The sequence below is a fragment of the Felis catus genome, chromosome B3 (genome assembly GCF_018350175.1).
Source record: "Felis catus isolate Fca126 chromosome B3, F.catus_Fca126_mat1.0, whole genome shotgun sequence".
In the NCBI taxonomy this organism is placed as follows: domain Eukaryota; kingdom Metazoa; phylum Chordata; class Mammalia; order Carnivora; family Felidae; genus Felis; species Felis catus.
Genome location: NC_058373.1, coordinates 109769636 through 109787514, shown reverse-complemented (window position 1 = coordinate 109787514; position 17879 = coordinate 109769636). Strand labels below are relative to the sequence as shown.

The window sequence follows — 17879 nt, the reverse complement described above, 5'->3', positions numbered from 1 at the left end:
TCTGCTGACAGCACAGAGCCCGCTTCAGGTCTTCTGTCTCCCTCCCTCAAAAATAAGTAAACATTTTTTAAAAATGAGGATAATGTGGCCAAAATGAACAAATCAGGAGACTATAGATGCTGGAGAGGATGTGGAGAAATGGGAACCCTCTTGCACTGTTGGTGGGAATGCAAATTGGTGCAGCCGCTCTGGAAAGCAGTGTGGAGGTTCCTCAGAAAATTAAAAATAGACCCACCCTATGACCCAGCAATAGCACTGCTAGGAATTTATCCAAGGGATACAGGAGTACTGATGCATAGGGGCACTTGTACCCCAATGTTTATAGCAGCACTCTCAACAATAGCCAAATTATGGAAAGAGCCTAAATGTCCATCAACTGATGAATGGATAAAGAAATTGTGGTTTATATACACAATGGAATACTACGTGGCAATGAGAAAAAATGAAATATGGCCCTTTGTAACAACGTGGATGGAACTGGAGAGTGTGATGCTAAGTGAAATAAGCCATACAGAGAAAGACAGATACCATATGGTTTCACTCTTATGTGGATCCTGAGAAACTTAACAGGAACCCATGGGGGAGGGGAAGAAAAAAAAAAAAAAAGAGGTTAGAGTGGGAGAGAGCCAAAGCATAAGAGACTGTTAAAAACTGAGAACAGGGGCGCCTGGGTGGCGCGGTCGGTTAAGCATCCGACTTCAGCCAGGTCACGATCTCGCGGTCCAGGAGTTTGAGCCCCGCCTCAGGCTCTGGGCTGATGGCTCAGAGCCTGGAGCCTGTTTCCGATTCTGTGTCTCCCTCTCTCTCTGCCCCTCCCCCGTTCATGCTATGTCTCTCTCTGTCCCAAAAATAAATAAACGTTGAAAAAAAAAAAAACCTGAGAACAAACTGAGGGTTGATGGGGGGTGGGAGGGAGGGGAGGGTGGGTGATGGGTATTGAGGAGGGCACCTTTTGGGATGAGCACTGGGTGTTGTATGGAAACCAATTTGTCAATAAATTTCATATATATAAAAAAAAATGAGGCTAATAATCCCTATCCTGTAAGGTTAAATGATTATGATTAAAACAAAAAACTAGTAAGTTGGTAGCACAGAGCCCAGCATTCGTTGAACTCCAGTTATGATTATTTTCTTCTCTGTGAGGCTCAGTTATCCTTGCCTAATTTGATAAATGCAGTGTAGCATTGTAGTTAAATTGTAAGTGTAGATTGTGAACTTATTAATGCCCATTCCTGAATGCCTTTTCCCCATTAAACTTTTCCCTACATTTGGGACATTTGCCGGACCTCTGCATCCCAGTCATCATAGCTAATTCCTTATAGTAAGTGGGCAATACTAAGTTTCAGCTGTGGGGAATTAAGTTTTTCTGATTCAAGTCTGATAAATTGTCTCAAAAGAAAACTAGTCTTATGTCCAACATATACTTCCCATACAACTGTTACTCTTCAGTAGTAAAAGTATAAAAGTATATATGCTTATGCTGTCAAATCTTTCACGTATGGTGAACATTCATACCTGCAAGATAGAAATACATGTATTTTTTTTTTTAATGTTTATTTATCTTGAGAGAGAGACAGGGAGCACAAGCCAAGCTGGGAGGGCCAGAGAGGGAAAGAGAGAATCCCAAGCAGGCTCTGTGCTGTCAATGCGGAGCCTGATGCCGGGCTCAATCCCACCAACTGCGAGATCATGACCTGAGCTGAAATCAAGAGTTGGACGCTTAAACAACTGAGCCACCCAGGTGCCCCAGAAATATATGTATTTCTAAGGATACCTCCATTTCTGATTTCATGCAAAATAATATGCAGAAGACCTTTGGTATAGTGCCTTTCATAGTCAATAGTTTCTTTTCTTTCTTTTTTTTTTTTGTAGTTTTATGGTTTTATTAACACAAATATGATATGCACATAAGCTGTCTATTCATTTTCTTCGCTGCACAGTCTGGCATTGGGATTTGTGACTCTGATGGCCAGTTGGGCTGCTCTTTCCACAATGGCTTTATGGTTCTTGGAGGAGACCTTGTGAGCAGTCTCTGCACAGTAAGATTTATTGCACATCAGCAGCACCTCAAGCTCCTTGACATTGTGGACTAGCAACTTCTGGAAGCCACTGGGCAGCATGTGCTTTGTCTTCTTGTTGCTCCCGTAACCAACGTTGGGCATCAAGATCTGGCCCTTGAGTCTTCTGCGCACTCTATTGTCAATGCCTCTGGGTTTCCGACGGTTGCGCTTGATTTTGACATGTCGGTCTGACTGGTGCCAGATGAACTTCTTGGTCCTCTTTTGAGCAGTCTTGAGCTAGATATGTTTGGGATGCACTTCATATACAGAAAGAACATTTTATTGGTTTTATTTTAATAGAAAATAAAGTGAAATAGTATTTCAATTGATTAAAGAACTTAAATCTTATTAAGACACAAGTGATGAGGAATTCATACTTATGTTTAGGGATTTTGCTATTAAGTAAACAACTGTTAATTATCTCAGGACAATTTTATTATTTTTTAATTTGAGAGAGAGAATCCCAAGAATCCCACAATCCTGGGATCATGACCTGAGCCGAAATCCAGGGTCGGACGCTCAACCGACTGAGCCACCCCAGTGCCCCTAAGGATAATTGTTGAGATAAGAGATTGGTCAGCACTTCCATCTAATGTGTTCCAAGATGGCAGTTCATCAAGAATTTAATATTCTCACCCCCTTAAAACTCATCCTGAGATGTTTGTTTTGGGTCGTCTTTATAAACATCTTCCACCCTCTGCATCATATTCAGACGTGAGAACTCTGTATCCCAGCGAGAACCACAACAGCAGTTTTGAGGTCCTGCCGTTTCCTGATCTGCACTAGGTGGTTCAAGATGAGATATTAGTAATTGTTCTACCTCCGTTCTCAGCATCCTTAGGCCCATATTTAAAGTGGCTATGATTGCTAGCTAACTGTAACAGGCAATCTTTGTAAAATGAAGAAAACTTCTTTTTAGCCACGCATAGCTTTAGACTTTACTGAACTTCCATTATCTGGATCTCTTCTTAGATTGTCTCACCTCACCTGTGTATGACTCCAGAGCTGGGGCAGTACCTCCCCCCTTCCCCCGCCTTTTTTGTACATTCCTTTTTCTCTGTTGTTCCCTTGTGGCTTATTTTCATTTCTTTTCTCCATATTCTTTAGTACTCTTGTCTGTCCCCTTCTTTTTGCACCCCTTTCCACTTGGGTGTGTGTGTGTGTGTATATGTTGACATAAGAAAGGCTCACGCGGCTCTCACTAGCCTGTTGAAATCTAGAATGCTAATCTTCCTTTTATGCATCTAACAGAAACAAATAGAGAAAAATTATGGTTAATCTTGTGTGTTCTTTTCATATGTTTTTGTTAGATTGAATCATATGAGGTTGTCAATATTGTTTTGATCTACAGAAATAGATTTAATTTAATACTTCCCTAAGCATCCTGCAGCCCAAAAGTAGGATTTGGAAATTGTTTGGATGAGAGGCCTGAGCAAGGAGAATTAGATATCGCAGAGGTTCTGGCTTAACTGAGTAGATGAGAATGCTGTCATGCTGTTAATACCGTCGACCAAAGTGGAGACAATTGTGAAGTGTACATTGTGTTTGTTTTTAAGGGGAAGGCTTGGTGGGGTTGGGAGGGGGAGCATAAATAATCACTTTTATTTTGGGGTGTAGTGGGACACAGTAAGGAGAAATGGCCAGTAGACAGAAATATAGATTTGTAAATAGATGAGATCATTAACATGTAGTGGCGCTTGAAATGTGAATGTGACAGAAGTTACCCAGCGAGAGTATAGAGTGGGAAGAAAAGAGATCCTATGGCTTCTCTTCAGGACTGGGAAGTGGGTCATGCAAAGAAACCTCAGATAAGGGCTATACGTAGAAGAGAAAGTATATATCATCTTAGAATGATTCATTAGTATGTAAAATTAAGAATTAACTACCTAGCCTTGGAAGGTTATATTTCAAATATGATTCACTTGCATATGAATGTGTTAAAACATAAGTAGAGGTTTTCATGTTTCCCCATAAGAGATTGAATTATTTTACTGTTTGTATCTGTGAATGAATATAAGCTCTATAGTTTGAGATTGTTGTAAGATATACCTACCTACCTTCTAATATCTTTCTTCTTCCTTCTCCTCCCTCCCTTTTTCTTCCTTTCTTCCTCTTCCTTCCTTCTTTCCTTCCTCCCTCCCTCTCTCCCTCCCTCCATTCCTTCCTTCCTTCTATCCTTATTTGAACAGTGTATCATGTGGGCAACCACTGTGATTATTATCATTGCTACAGTCTTAAAGTGTTAAGTTCGCTGTAGTATTTAATCTGGGGCCTGCTCTGCCTGTCCCATCAACCCCCAGAATCCGTTGAATCAAAGCCACACAGGGAACTTTTCCAATGTGAAACAGACTCTCCAGGCAATGCACTGGAGGGAAGGAGTACAGCACTACTGTTCTGCTTGAGAGCATGGTCATAGTCCTACAAATTACTGTTAGCTAAAAGGCATGATAAACTTGGTTATTTAAAATTCTCATCAACCTAGGACACCTGGGTGGCTCAGTTGGTTGAGCATCTGACTCATGATTTTGGCTTAGATCATGATCCCAGGGTCATGGGATTGAACCCTGTGTTGGGCTCTGTGCTGAGCATGGAGCCTGCTTAAAATTAAAATTCTCTCTCTCTCTCTCTCCCTTCCCCCTCTGCTTGTCTTCCCTGCTTGTGCACTCTCTCTCTAAAATAAAAAAATAGCAGTGCTTGGGTGGCTCAGTCCATTGAGCAGCTAGCTGACTCTTGGTTTCAGCTCAGGTCAAGATCTCACAGTTTGTGGGTTTGAGCCCTGCATCAGGCTCTGTGCTGATAGCTCAGAGCCTGGAGCCTGCTTTGGATTCTGTGTCTCCCTCTCTTTCTCTCTCTCTCTCTCTCTCTCTCTCTCTGTCCCTCCCCTGCTCTCGTTCTGTCTCTCTCTCTCAAAAGTAAACATTAAGAAAGAAAGAAAGAAAGAAAGAAAGAAAGAAAGAAAGAAAGAAAGAAAGAAAGAGGAGGAAAGAAAAAAATAGACAATCTAGCGTGGTCATGAAGAGCACAGTCCTTGGACAGAGTACCTAGGTCCACATTCCAGCTCCACCATTTACAAGCTACTACAGCCTGAGAAGTACTTCTCCAGAATTTCATACTGGGAACCCCTGTTGTATTGTTTCCTATTGTTGCTGTAACAGCTTACTACAAACTTGGTGGCTTGAAACAACACAAGTTTATTATATTATAATTCCGGGGTTCAGAAACCCAAATTAGATTTCACTGGGTGAAAATGGTGGTGTTAGCCAGGGCTGCATTTCCATCTGGAGGCTCTAAAGGGGAACAATTCTTGGCCTTTTCTAGGTTCTAGAGGCCACCCATTAATTTTTTTCTAAGTGTTTATTTATTTTGAGGGGGAGGAGAGAGCAGCAGTGGGGCAGAGACTCCCAGACAGGTTCTGTACCGTCAGTGCAGAGCCCTACTCAGGGCGCCATCTCACAAACCGTGAGATCATGACCTGAGCTGAAACCAAGAGTTGGATGCTTAACTGAGTGAGCCAACCAGGCACCCTGAGTCCAGCCACTTCTTGACCTTCTTCACCCAAACCAGCAATGTATCTTTCTGTAGCTGTAACATAGCAACACCTATCTCTGATTCTCATCATGTTCTGCCTCCTCCATTTACTTTTTTTTGTTTTTAATTTTAGAGTGGGCGGGAGAGAGAGGGGGGAGGGGGGGGGAGAGAGAGAGAGAGAGAGAGAGAGAGAGAGAGAGAGAGAGAGAGAATTTTAAGCAGGCTCCATGCTCAGCATGGAGCCCAACATGGGGCTTGATCCCACAACCCTGGAATCATTTCCTGAGCTGAAATCAAGAATGGGACACTCAACCACCTGGGCCACCCAGGTGGCTCCTTCTACTTTTAAGAACACTGGTGGGGAGCCTGAGTGGCTCAGGCAGTTAAGTGTCCAACTTTGGCTCAGGTCATGATCTCACAGTTTGTGGGTTTGAGCCCCACGTTGGGCTCTGTGCTGACAGCTCAGAGCCTGGAGCTGCTTCGGATTCTGTGTCTCCCTCTCCCTCTGCCCCTCCCCAGCTCTTGCTCTGTCTCTCTCACTTAAAAATAAGCATTAAAAAAAAATTAAAAAAAAAAAAAAAACCACTAGTGATTACATTGGCTCCACCCAGCTAATCCAGAATAATCTCCCTATTATAAGATCAGCTGTAAGCACAACTCAGCACAGAAGCCAAATAATCCAAATGAAATGAGCAGAAGATCTGAATAGGCATTTTTGCAAAGAAGACGTACAGATGGCAAATGAATACAGGAAATGATGCTCAACATCACTAATCACCGGGAAATGCAAATCAAAACCACAACGAGATATCACCTTACACCTGTCAGAATGGCTAGAGTCAAAAAGACATGAAATAACAAGTGTTGGTAAGGACGTGGAGAAAAAGAAACCCTCATGCACTTTTTTTTTTAATTTATTTTTTAAATAGAGATAGTGTGTGCAGGCAGGGGAGGAGGGACAGAGAGAAGAGAGGTGAGAGGAGAGAGAGAGAATTTTAAGCAGGCTCCACACTCTGCACAGAGCCCAACTTGGGGCTTGATCCCAAAACCTGGGATCATGCCCTGAGCCGAAATCAAGAGTCAGGCACTCAACCGACTGAATCACCCACGTGTCTCCCTCACATACTATTATCGGGGGAATGAAACTGGTGCAGCCACTGTACAAGACAGTATGGAGGTTCCTTTAAAAATGTAAAATAGGAATACCAAATGACCCAATAATTCTACTACTGGGTATTTACCCAAAGAAAATGAAAACACTCATTTAAAAAGATGCGTGCTCCCCTGTGTTTGTTGCAGCATCATTTACAATACTACCGAGCTACAAAAAAGGGAATGAGATCTTGTCATTCATGACAACATGGATGGATCCAGAGGCTATTATGCTAAGTGAAATAGGTCCAACAGAGAAAGACAGATACCATATGATTTCACATATATGTGGAATTTTAAAAACAAAAAGCAGAAACAGATCCATAAATACGCAGAACAAACTGATGGTTGCCAGAGGGGAGCGGTGGAGAGAGGCAGGCAACATGGATAGAGGGGAGTGGGAGATACAGGCTTCCACTTACGGAATGAGTAAGTGACAGAGGTAAAAAAGCATGGGGAATATATATAGTCCGTGGTATTGTAACAATGTATGGTGACAGATGGTAGCTACACTTGGGGTGAGCATAAGATATAGACTTGTGAGTCACTGTGTTGTACACCTGAAATTAATGTAACATTGTGTGCCAATTATACTTCACTAATTTAAAAAAGTTTTTTTTAAAGGTCAGCTGATTAGCTGCCTCAATTCCTCTTTGCCAGGATACCTCTAACATTCACAGGTTCCAGGGATGAAGGCTTAGACATCTTTGGAGGACCACTTTTCTGCGTTCACAACTAGATTTAAATTCTAAAAGTTACATTAAGGCAGCTAGGGCCAGGAGAAGATGATCCCAAAGTGGAGAATGCTGAGAATTAGGAGTACGACCAGTAATTGAGTTTAAGCTGAAAGGAACTGCTGAGCAACACCTATATATGTTGTAAAATTCTCTTACTGGCATAAAGTATATATGGTAGGTTCAGTATTCAAGACCGATTGAATCAGAAGGAGGCAACTAAGTTTTAGCCATATCATGGCAGGGAAAGATTAAAATATTTGAATAGATTTTATTTTTTTTTCTTTTGTGCCAGCCCTAAAAGGGAAATGTTCTTGATTTAATCATAATTTTGAGAAGCTTTGGGTTTAATTTTAGTTTTTTGTATTTTTCTTACAGATTTGTACTGCACTTTGAGTGCTCCTCCTGACATGGAGAGGATTGAGGAACAATTCGCTAACCTGAACATTGTTAAACGTTCCTCGGGGACTACAGAGCCTACTTACCTGCTGGGCATAGATGCATCAAAAACCGTACAAGCAGAAAAAGAAAGCTTGATCGCTGTTTTATGTTCTAACGGGTCAATCAGAATCTATGATAAAGAGAGGTTATACATACTACGAGAATTTCGTGGCTATCCTGGACTTCTCAATGGAGTCAAATTTGCAAATTCTTGTGACAATATATATTCATCATGTACTGACGGCACTGTAAAATGTTGGGACGCTCGATTAGCCAGTGAGAAACCTGTCCAGCTGTTCAAGGGTTACCCTTCCAATATTTTCATTAGTTTTGATATCAGCTGTAATGATCACGTCATTTGCGCTGGTACAGAAAAAGTTGATGATGATGCATTGCTGGTATTTTGGGATGCAAGAATTAATTCTCAGGATTTGTCTACTTCTAAAGACCCACTTGGAGCATATTCAGAGACACACAGTGATGACGTCACTCAAGTACGCTTCCATCCCAGCAATCCCAACATGGTGGTCTCCGGTTCAACTGATGGCCTGGTGAACGTATTTGATATTAGTATTGATAATGAAGACGATGCACTGGTTACGACCTGTAACTCTGTTTCTTCCGTAAGCTGTATTGGTTGGTCTGGGAAGGACTATAAACAGATTTATTGCATGACGCACGATGAAGGATTTTGTTGGTGGGATCTTAATCATCTGGATACTGATGAACCAATTACACGTTTGAACATCCAGGATGTCAGAGAAGTAATTAATGTGAAAGGAGGCATTTTGGACTATTTGGTTGGTGGCCTGTATCACGAAAAAATGGACAAATTGTTTGTTGTTGGGGGAACAAACACAGGAATTATTCACTTACTGAGCTGTACTACAGCAGGATTGATTCATGTGACCAGCCTTCACGGAGGGCATGCTGCTACAGTTCGCTCTTTCTGTTGGAATATGCAGGATGATTCTTTGCTAACCGGAGGGGAAGATGCACAGTTGTTACTTTGGAAACCTGGAGCATTAGACAAGACATTTACAAAGAAAGACAGCATGAAAATAGCATCCTCTGTGTACCAGCGAGTTCGAGTTCACAGTAATGATTCTTTCAAGAAAAGGAAGAAGCAGTGATGTGATGTTGGGAGCTTCCTTGAAAGGTTTTATAGTCGCAAGTAATTATCTTTGTGTTCTACCTGTGATAGATCTGTTTAAAGCTCATATGTAAAAACAAGCCAGTTAGCAAACAATCCTGGAAAAACGCTGAAAATGGTTTAATTCAGGTCTTCATGTATTCTAAAATTATTTTTTTTAAAGCTGCCAGTTGAGTATATAATCAGTGAGTTGAAAGTAAAATTACATTCCTCATTTTTAAAACCCATCTGTTGAGTTAGTAAATGTTGAGTTTTAAGAAATAGCTTTGATAAGGACTTTTTAGAAGTAGATGGCTGATATGACTTTAAAAAATCAGGTGGTTTGAGCTATATTTTGTAAGCTCAGTTTTTTACATTTAAAATCATCTTCATTATTTATAAAACCAAATCAGACTGTTTTCTGTCAGAGCTCCTACTTGCTTAATACACATAGATTATGTTGGAGTATTTAAATGTAAATATTCTAATGATTCTAAATAGTACTAAGCTTTTTTAGAAATAAAGTGATTTGTGTCTATTTAAAAATATATATTTAGTAAATATTTGCATCTATATTTTAAAATGGTTAAATAGTAAGCAGGTATTTCATTGAGGAAAAAGAAATTATCTTGCAAAATTCATTTTGGGTCCGTGGAAATACAACAATGAAAGTATAATAGCAGAATGACTTTTTTATTTCAAAGTAGTCTAGCATTTTGTGATAAAATTTTCTTTCATAGTGCTTTATCCATATTTTTAAACGTAAGAGCCCATGGGGAGTGGGGGCCATGCAAGAGTTGGCCGCTAGAGCTTAAAGGGGGACACCACCATAATCTAATTTAAACGTGAATTTTTGTTTACTGCTAGTTTTTTCATCCTTCTACGTATTTTTCCAAGGTATCCTAATAAAAAGTTGGTCACTCTAAAGGTTTAGTACGTTCTTACGTTTAATTAAAAATAAAAATATCTTTTTATAGATAAAAATATTTATAAAAATATTTTAGAACATTTTTATCTTTTGAACTAAAAATATGCTTGAAAAATACAAGCATTACTTTAGAACCTTTTACATTTCTCTTTAAATGTTAATAGTGACTTATCTCTGCAAGTAGCAGTGGGGGAACTTTTTATTCCATAGAACAATGCAACTTCTATTTAGGTATGAGCTTGCTTAACTCACTTGAGACTGAACAATACACGTAGTTACGTCACTCTTAAACATATTCAAAATGGCGTCTGGGTGGCTCAGTCGGTTGGGCAGCCAACTGCAGCTCAGGTCATGATCTCGCGGTCTGTGGGTTCGGACCCCATGTTGGGCTCTGTGCTGGCCGCTCAGAGCCTGGAGCCTGCTTCCGATTCTGTATCTCCCTTTCTCTCTGCCCTTCCGCTGCTTGTTCTCTGTCTCTGTCTCCGTCTCTCTCTCTCTTTCAAATAATAAACATTAAAAAAAAACTTAAAAAACATATTCAAAATAGATAACTCTTATTTGGAAAAATTCAGCTCTTCTTGCTGTTGTTCAAACCATAACCCGGTGGTTAATTCTGGACTTTATTCTTTCCCCCTAACCAGTCAATCACCAAATCCTTTGCCATTCCACCTCCTAAAATCTGTCTTCTGTTCTTTTGCTGTTACCCCACCACTATCGCCTTAAATAAGAGTTTCATCATTTCTCACCTAGATTACACACCCTGTCTCTCCAGTTTGTTCTTCCCACTGTTTCTAGGCTGACCAGAGAAAACACAGATTTGATAATGCCTCATGCTGCTTAAAATCTTTGGTACATTTTGATCTTTTGATGGAGCAAGCACTATATAAAAATGAAAAACCATATTTCTAAGATACTTAGGATTTGAGACAGTGCTGACTATGTAAGTAGAAAAGCTGTATAAAAAGATTTGGAGACCTTGCATGTATGACACAACAGGAAATGAAACAGTTATCAAAACAGTATAAGCTTTCAAAAATATTTAAAATTTAAAAGTAATTAATAGGGGGCGCCCGGGTGGCTCAGTCGGTTGGGCGTCTGACTTCGGCTCAGGTCATGATCTCACGGTCGGTGAGTTCGAGCCCCGCGTCGGGCTGTGTGCCGACAGCTCGGGCTGTGTGCCGACAGCTCGGAGCCTGGAGCCTGCTTCGGTTTCTGTGTTTCCCCCTCTCTCTGCCCCTCCTCTGCTCATGCTCTGTCTCTCTCTGTCTCAAAAATAAATAAAAACATTAAAAAAAAATTTTTTTTAAGTAATTAATAGGGTTGGAAGATGGAGATGAGGAAATGTCTTTGAAAGTAGACCCTCAAAGAGCAAGTGAGAGAAAAGGCAAAAGCCACAGAAAGTAAATGTAGGGGTCTAATATCAGACTATCAGTGTTTACAATGTGGAAAAAACGTTTTTAAGGGAGTGGGAGGGATTATTAAAGCGAAATAACATTAGAAGCTATTCCCAGAACTTTGTCTGTAGATTGGAAGGCCAACAGAGTGTCAAATGTAATGAATGAAAAAGACCTACACCGAGGCATAGCACAGTGAAGTTTCAGAACTCCAAGAAGAAAGAGAAAATTGTAGAAGTTTCCAAAGGGAGGGGAAAAAAAATACAATCATTAGGTACAAAGATAACACATGCATTAGACTCTTCATTAGCAAATCTGGATGACACAAAATGCTGGATCAAAGTCTTCAAAGTCCTGAGGATAGTTTCCTGCTATCTGAACTTACGCTCTCCAAACTCATGAATCAAGTAGATGACCATAAACTTTTTGAGACATCCCTTACTAAGTGAATGTTTCCTATTTCCTCTCTGAAACTCGGGAACCAAATTTACTTAGCTAACCAGAATATCCATGGCTAAACAGACTCATTGGCCACTGAGGAATTAAAAGATTTGGATTTCAGGAGGTACTTGCCTTTTCAACCTATAATTCTGTAGGTCAAATTGTCCTCACATGTGAGGTTTAAGACAATTTTTCTTAAACATTTATTTATTTTTGAGAGACAGGGCAAGACAGAGCATGAGTGGGGGAAGAGTGAAGAGAAGAGGCAGGGGCGGGGGGGGGGGGGGGGCGGTGGTGGACACAGAATCTGAAGCAGGCTCCAGGCTCTGCTGACAGCACAGAGCGGGGCTCAAACCCACGGACCATGAGATCATGACCTGAGACAAAGTCAGATGCTTAACCGACTGAGCCACCCAGGCGCCCCCTCACAGGTGAGGTTTAAAACACTTTCAGACATAAAGATTTCAGACTTTACTGTCTGTGGAGCTTTTTAAAAAAGGATACTGAAAGATGTACTCCCCAAAGGATAAGGGAGAAAATCAAGGAAGACAAGAGATACCAAGAATCAGGGCACCAACCCAACACAGTGGCAGGATAACAGCCTTATAGCAGGCCCGCAGTATTGAGTCCAGGTCAGAACAAGAGGACATAAGCTATCAGGAGGGAGACGTCCAGGGAGGAAAATAAACTTGACAGAGGTTTCCCAGTGCATTTGACCACGTGGAAAATGGTTATGTGCCTTAAACTCGCCAATTGAAAGAAACCCTCATATTGAAAATGATTTAAAAATAAAAGTTTTTAAAAGATTAAAAAATAGAGGCTCCTGGGTGGCTCAGATGGTTAAGCATCTGACTCTTGAGTTCAGGTCACGATCTCACGGTTGTGAGATCGAGCCCCATGTCGGGCTCAGCGCTGAGTGTGGAGCCTGCTTAAGACTCTCTCCCTCTCCCTCTCCCTCTCCCTCTCCCTCTCCCTCTCCCTCTCCCTCTCCCTCTCCCTCTCCCTCTCCCTCTCCCTCTCCCTCTCCCTCTCCCTCTCCCTCTCCCTCTCCCTCTCCCTCCCTCCCTCTCTCTCTCTCTCAAAATATAAAAAATAATCTTAAAACAAAGGGTTAAAAAATATATACTTTCAGCAGTGCCTGGATGACTCAGCTGGTTAAGTGGCCAACTTTTAATCTCAGGATCATGAGTTCAAGCCCCCTGTTTCGCCCCACATTGGGCTCCACCCTGGGAGTAGAGCCTGGGTGGCTCAGTCGGTTAACTGCCCGACTCTTGATTTCAGCTCAGGTCATGATCTCATGGGCTTGTGAGTTTGAGCCCCACGTGGGGCTCTGCACTGACAGTGCGGAGCCTACTTGGGGTTCTCTCTCTCTCTCCCCCTCTCTTTCTGCCCCTCCCCCCCCCAGAATTAAATAAACTTCCAAAAAAAAGATAAAGATACAGGTTTTAAAAATTGAAGAATGAAGAAAGGCATACCAACCCCCAGAATGGGAGAAGATATTTGCAAATAATATATCACATGAGAACTTGTATTCAAAACATTTTTTAAAAATGTCACCACTCAATAAGAGAACACAATTTTTTAAATGGTCAAGGGTGTGAATAGACTTTTCTCCAAAGAAGATACAGAAATAGTCAATAAACACACACTAAGATGCTTAGCATTATTAGTCAGCAGAGAAATGCAAACCAAAACCACAATGAGATACCACTGGGTATCTATAATGGGATGGCTATAATAAAAAAAAAATGTTGGTGAGGATATGGAGAAATGAAAAGCTTCATATTCTGCTGTTAGGAATGTAAAATAGTTTAGCTACAGTCTGGCAATTCCTCAAACAGTTACTCTTTGACCCAGCAGTTCCACTCCTTGGCTTTTGCTGAAGGGACCTGAAAACATAAGTCCACACAAAAACTGGTACACGAGTCTTCGTAATAGCATTGTTCATAATAGCCAAAAGGTGGAAACACTCCAAATATCCATCAATTGATGGAGGGGTAAATTATGGTCTGTCCATACAATGGAATATTATTCAGTCATAAAAAGAAAAGAAGTGCAAATACATGCTACAAGTTGGATGAACCTTGAAAACATGCTAGGTAAAAACAGCCGCAGAAGACCACGTATCATAGGATCCCATGTACATCAAATGTCCAGGATAGTCAAGTCTATAAAGAACACATTTGAGTGGTTACCTAGGGCTGAGAGGTGGGGGGGAAATGGGAGAGTTGGATGATTTGGAGGGGAAGGGGTGGTGATGAAAATTGATGGCGATTTTAGTTGCACAACTCTAAAAACCATTGAATTGTACACTTTAAATAAACGAATTGCACGTGAATGTTACCCACATGAAACTACTACCAAAAAAAACACAACTATTACCAAAAAACTATTTGTCATACCAGACAAATATGAACCAAAAAGCCAGGGTGACAATCTTAATAGTTGACAAAATGGAATTTAAGGCTAATACAACCTTAATTCCAAAGCCTATGAATATGAAGAAAAAAGTGAATCCACTTTGTTTAAGAATATATATTCCCCGTTAAAAATATTAGCTAACCAGGGGCACCTGGATGGCTCAGTTGGTTAAGCATCCGACTTCAGCTCGGGTCATGAGCTCACAGTTCATGAGTTCAAGCCCTGTGTTGGACTCTGTGCTGACAGCTCAGGGCCTGGAGCCTGCTTTGGATTCTTTGTCTCCCTCTCTCTCTGTTCCTCCCCTACTTGCACTCTCTCTCAAAAATAAATAAAGAGTCAAAAAAAATTTTTTTAAATAAAAAATATTAGCTAACCAAATTCAATGGTGCATTTTAAAAAATATGACCAACTAAGATGTATCTCAGGATGACTCAACATCAGAAAATCTATGACAGTAATAGACAAAAAGGGGGAAAAATCATGATTATATTAATTGAGATAGAAAAACGCAGTGTGGTTTTGCACCTATTTATGAAAAATGTAAACATCATGCTATTGAAAGAATAGTTTTTTAACTTGGTTAAAGTTAATATATCAAAATCCAGGGGAGACATTATTCTTAGTGGAGAAATGTTAAATTAAATACATTCCCTTTAAGACCAAGACTCAGTGAGGAAGTCTATCACAATAGTATGAATTCTGGCTAATACTATAAGGAAAGAAAAAGTATGACAATGTGTATGGATTGGAAGAAGAAAGGGAAAAAAAAAACTCCTTTGCAAATGATATACACCTAGAAAATCCAATATGCAAATGACCTATACCTAGGTGTATACCTAGACTTGTGTTTTCAATTCTCTTTGAACTATTAAAAGAGATTCAACAAAGTTGCCAGGACAAGGTCAGCCTACGAAAATCTAAAGGATATTATTTTACGATAGCAGGAAATGTAAAAACTATCAAGGAATTAACAGAAATACCCAAGATCTATTTAGAAAAACTTTAAAATTCCAGTAAAGACATAGAAGATGTCCTAAGAAATACTCCTTGCTTCCAATGATGATAATATTTTAAAAATGACCATTCTGAATTTAATCTGAAAAATCAATATAATCCCCACCAAATTCTAGTTGGATTTTTTTGAGGAACTGAAACTTACTTTAAAATTTGTATGGACTAATGAGGTCCACAAATAAAAATAAACTTAGAAAAGGGGAACTTTCTCTACCAGATATTAAGACTATCGGATTCCACAAAATCATAGAAAAACTGTGATGTGTCCTTAGAACAATGTCGATGAATAGAGCTCAGAGAGCATGGGTATATAACAACTTAATACCTTAGAAAGGTGACAATGTAAAAGGGAGTTTTTTATTAGATGGTATTGGGAATAGTAGCTCACTAGATGGAGAAAAATAAAACTAGATTCCTTTTAAAAATTTTTTTTAACCTTTATTTATTTTTGAGACAGACAGAGACAGAGCATGAACGGGGGAGGGTCAGAGAGAGGGAGACACAGAATCTGAAACAGGCTCCAGGCTCTGAGTTGTCAGCACAGAGCCCGATGCGGGGCTTGAACCCACAGACCGCAAGATCACGACCTGAGCTGAAGTCGGACGCTCAACCGACTGAGCCACCCAGGCGCCCCACTAGATTCCTTTTTAAAAAAAATTTTCGGGGTGCCTAGGTGGCTCAGTCGGTTAAGCATCTGACTTCAACTCAGGTCATGATCAGAGTTTGAGCCCTGCGTTGGCTCTGTGCTGACAGCTCAGAGCCTGGAGCCTGCTTCAGATTCTGTCTCCCTCTTTCTCTGCCCCTCCCCCCCTCACACTCTGTCTCTCAAAAATGAATAAATGTTTAAAAAAATTGTAAAAAAATTTTGTTTAATATTTATTTTTGGGAGAGAGAGCACAAGGGGGAAGGGGCAGAGAGAGAGGGAGACACAGAATTGGAAGCAACGTCCAACTGTCAGCACAGAGCCCAACTTGGGGCTCGAACCCACGAATCATGAGATCATGACTTGAGCCAAAGTCTGATATTTAACCGACTGAGCCACCCAGGTGCCCCAAAACTAGGTTCCTTAAATGGTAGATTTAAACGATAAAAGATGAAACCTATAAATTTAATACGAGGAAGTATGGGAAAATGCCTCTGTGGCCTGCAAGTGGCAAATGACTTTCTCAACTTCAAAAGTATGAAGTATAAGGCAAAAAAGAAATTCTATATCAAAATTAAGCATTTCTCGTCCCCCCAAATCTATAGATAAACAACAGGATGGGAGAAAATATATTTGAAATCAACAAGTGGTTCCATTAGACTATAGACGGTATTGTAGATCTATATGGGAACACAGTGGCAATGGGAAAATGAGCAAAGAATATGCAAAGGCAAATTTCAGAAGAAACTAAAACAGTGGCCAAACTCCCTAGAAATTAGAGAAACGGAGACTCACAAAAATCACTTCATCCCTTTTAGAACTACAAAAATTAGAAAACTAAATGATGCCAAATGTTGGAAGCATTTGGGCATATAGGAACCATCCTGTACTGGTGATGGGAATGTAGGCACAGAGGCAGCTATTCTGGAGAGCCAACACATGTGTGTTGATGTACTCTCTGACCTAGCGATTGTACTGCTTGGTGTAATGTCTCAAAGATATTTTCATATAGGCCCATGACTGGGCATCATTTGTGATGTTATAGCGTTGGAAACAAAGTGGACATCCATCCCTGAGAGACAGGATAGGTAAAAACGTGTCGGTTTACACAATGAAGTACTCCGCAGTATTTACAAGCCACAGTTGAGATGTATACTGGGCCATATGGCTTGATCATAAAAATATAGCATCCAATGAAAACAGCAGGAAACCATGCATGTGTGGGGAAAGCCATTTATATAAATTTAAAATATACAAAGAGCTTCACATTTTGCACAAACAGAAAAGTTGTACATATTAATGACAATAGAGTGGTTGTGGGTATTGGGGGAGAAGGGACTGGAAGTAGATTTAGAAATAAAAGAGGAGGGGTGCCTGGGTGGCTAAGTCGGTCGGGCATCTGACTTCGGCTTAAGTCATGATCTCGCGGTTCGTGAGTTCTAGCCCCGTGTCTGGCTCTGTGCTGACAGCTCAGAGCCTGGAGTCTGCTTCAGATTCTGTGTCTCCCTCTCTCTCTGCCCCTCCCCTGCTTGCGCTCTGTCTCTCTCTGTCTCTCAAAAATGAATAAACGTTAAAAAAAATTGATTAGAAATAAAAGAGGAATGCCGAATGAGCGAGGGAGGGAAGGGAGAAAGACAAGAAATTTTAATGGGAAAGAAAAAAATCACGTTCAAAGGGTATTACAAATCGGTTGGAGAGTTTAGAACTAATACCAGCCACTCAGAAAGCCATGTATATGGGCAGGGGTGGAAGATTATTTTTAACTCCAAAAGGTAAAAAAATTGTGTGAGAAAAGAAATGCACTCAGTGCACTACGTAACTCTTAACCAGTGAATAATATTTATGAGGTCATAATGATGTAAGCACAGTGCTGATTTAATCAAACATTGTAAAACTGTTGAGAGCAGGGAAGAGACAAGGAAGAGGTGTGCAAGTGTTGAACTACTACTCCCATAGTAGAAAGTCAATACTCTTTCTGTAGATAAATCAAA

The 17879-nt window shown here is 40.5% G+C and overlaps 2 protein-coding genes across 13 annotated transcripts in view; one reads left to right on the top strand and one right to left on the bottom strand.

Annotated features, from left to right (window-relative positions):
• The window catches only part of WDR89 (WD repeat domain 89), a 39762-nt gene extending 29782 nt beyond the window's left edge, over positions 1–9980 (top strand). For 8 of the 12 annotated variants that reach the window (XM_045060035.1, XM_003987723.6, XM_019833113.3 and 5 more), the window contains one exon: positions 7853–9980. In XM_045060035.1, the coding sequence (XP_044915970.1) occupies positions 7885–9048 (1164 nt within the window). In that variant the 5' untranslated portion in view covers positions 7853–7884 and the 3' untranslated portion in view covers positions 9049–9980. Of the gene's footprint in view, positions 1–6228; positions 6456–7852 lie in introns of those variants that run through there. The other 4 variants (XR_006599676.1, XR_006599675.1, XR_006599673.1 and 1 more) reach the window with 2 other exon arrangements.
• LOC109501113 (60S ribosomal protein L32-like) lies at positions 1675–7445 on the bottom strand. Its single transcript, XM_045059211.1, has 2 exons — positions 7413–7445; positions 1675–2297 (listed from the first exon to the last, which is right to left on the bottom strand). The coding sequence occupies exons 1-2, from the start codon at positions 7443–7445 to the stop codon at positions 1917–1919; spliced, it is 414 nt and encodes a 137-aa protein (XP_044915146.1). The 3' UTR covers positions 1675–1916.
• Positions 9981–17879: the final 7899 nt, after the last annotated feature.

Coding starts and splice junctions, on each gene's coding strand:
- LOC109501113 (XM_045059211.1), bottom strand. CDS start 7,445: ATGTCTAAGCCTTCATCCCTGGAACCTGTGAAT. Junction 2,298..7,412: donor CATCCCTGGAACCTGTGAAT/GTTAGAGGTATC, acceptor AAACATATCTAG/CTCAAGACTGCTCAAAAGAG.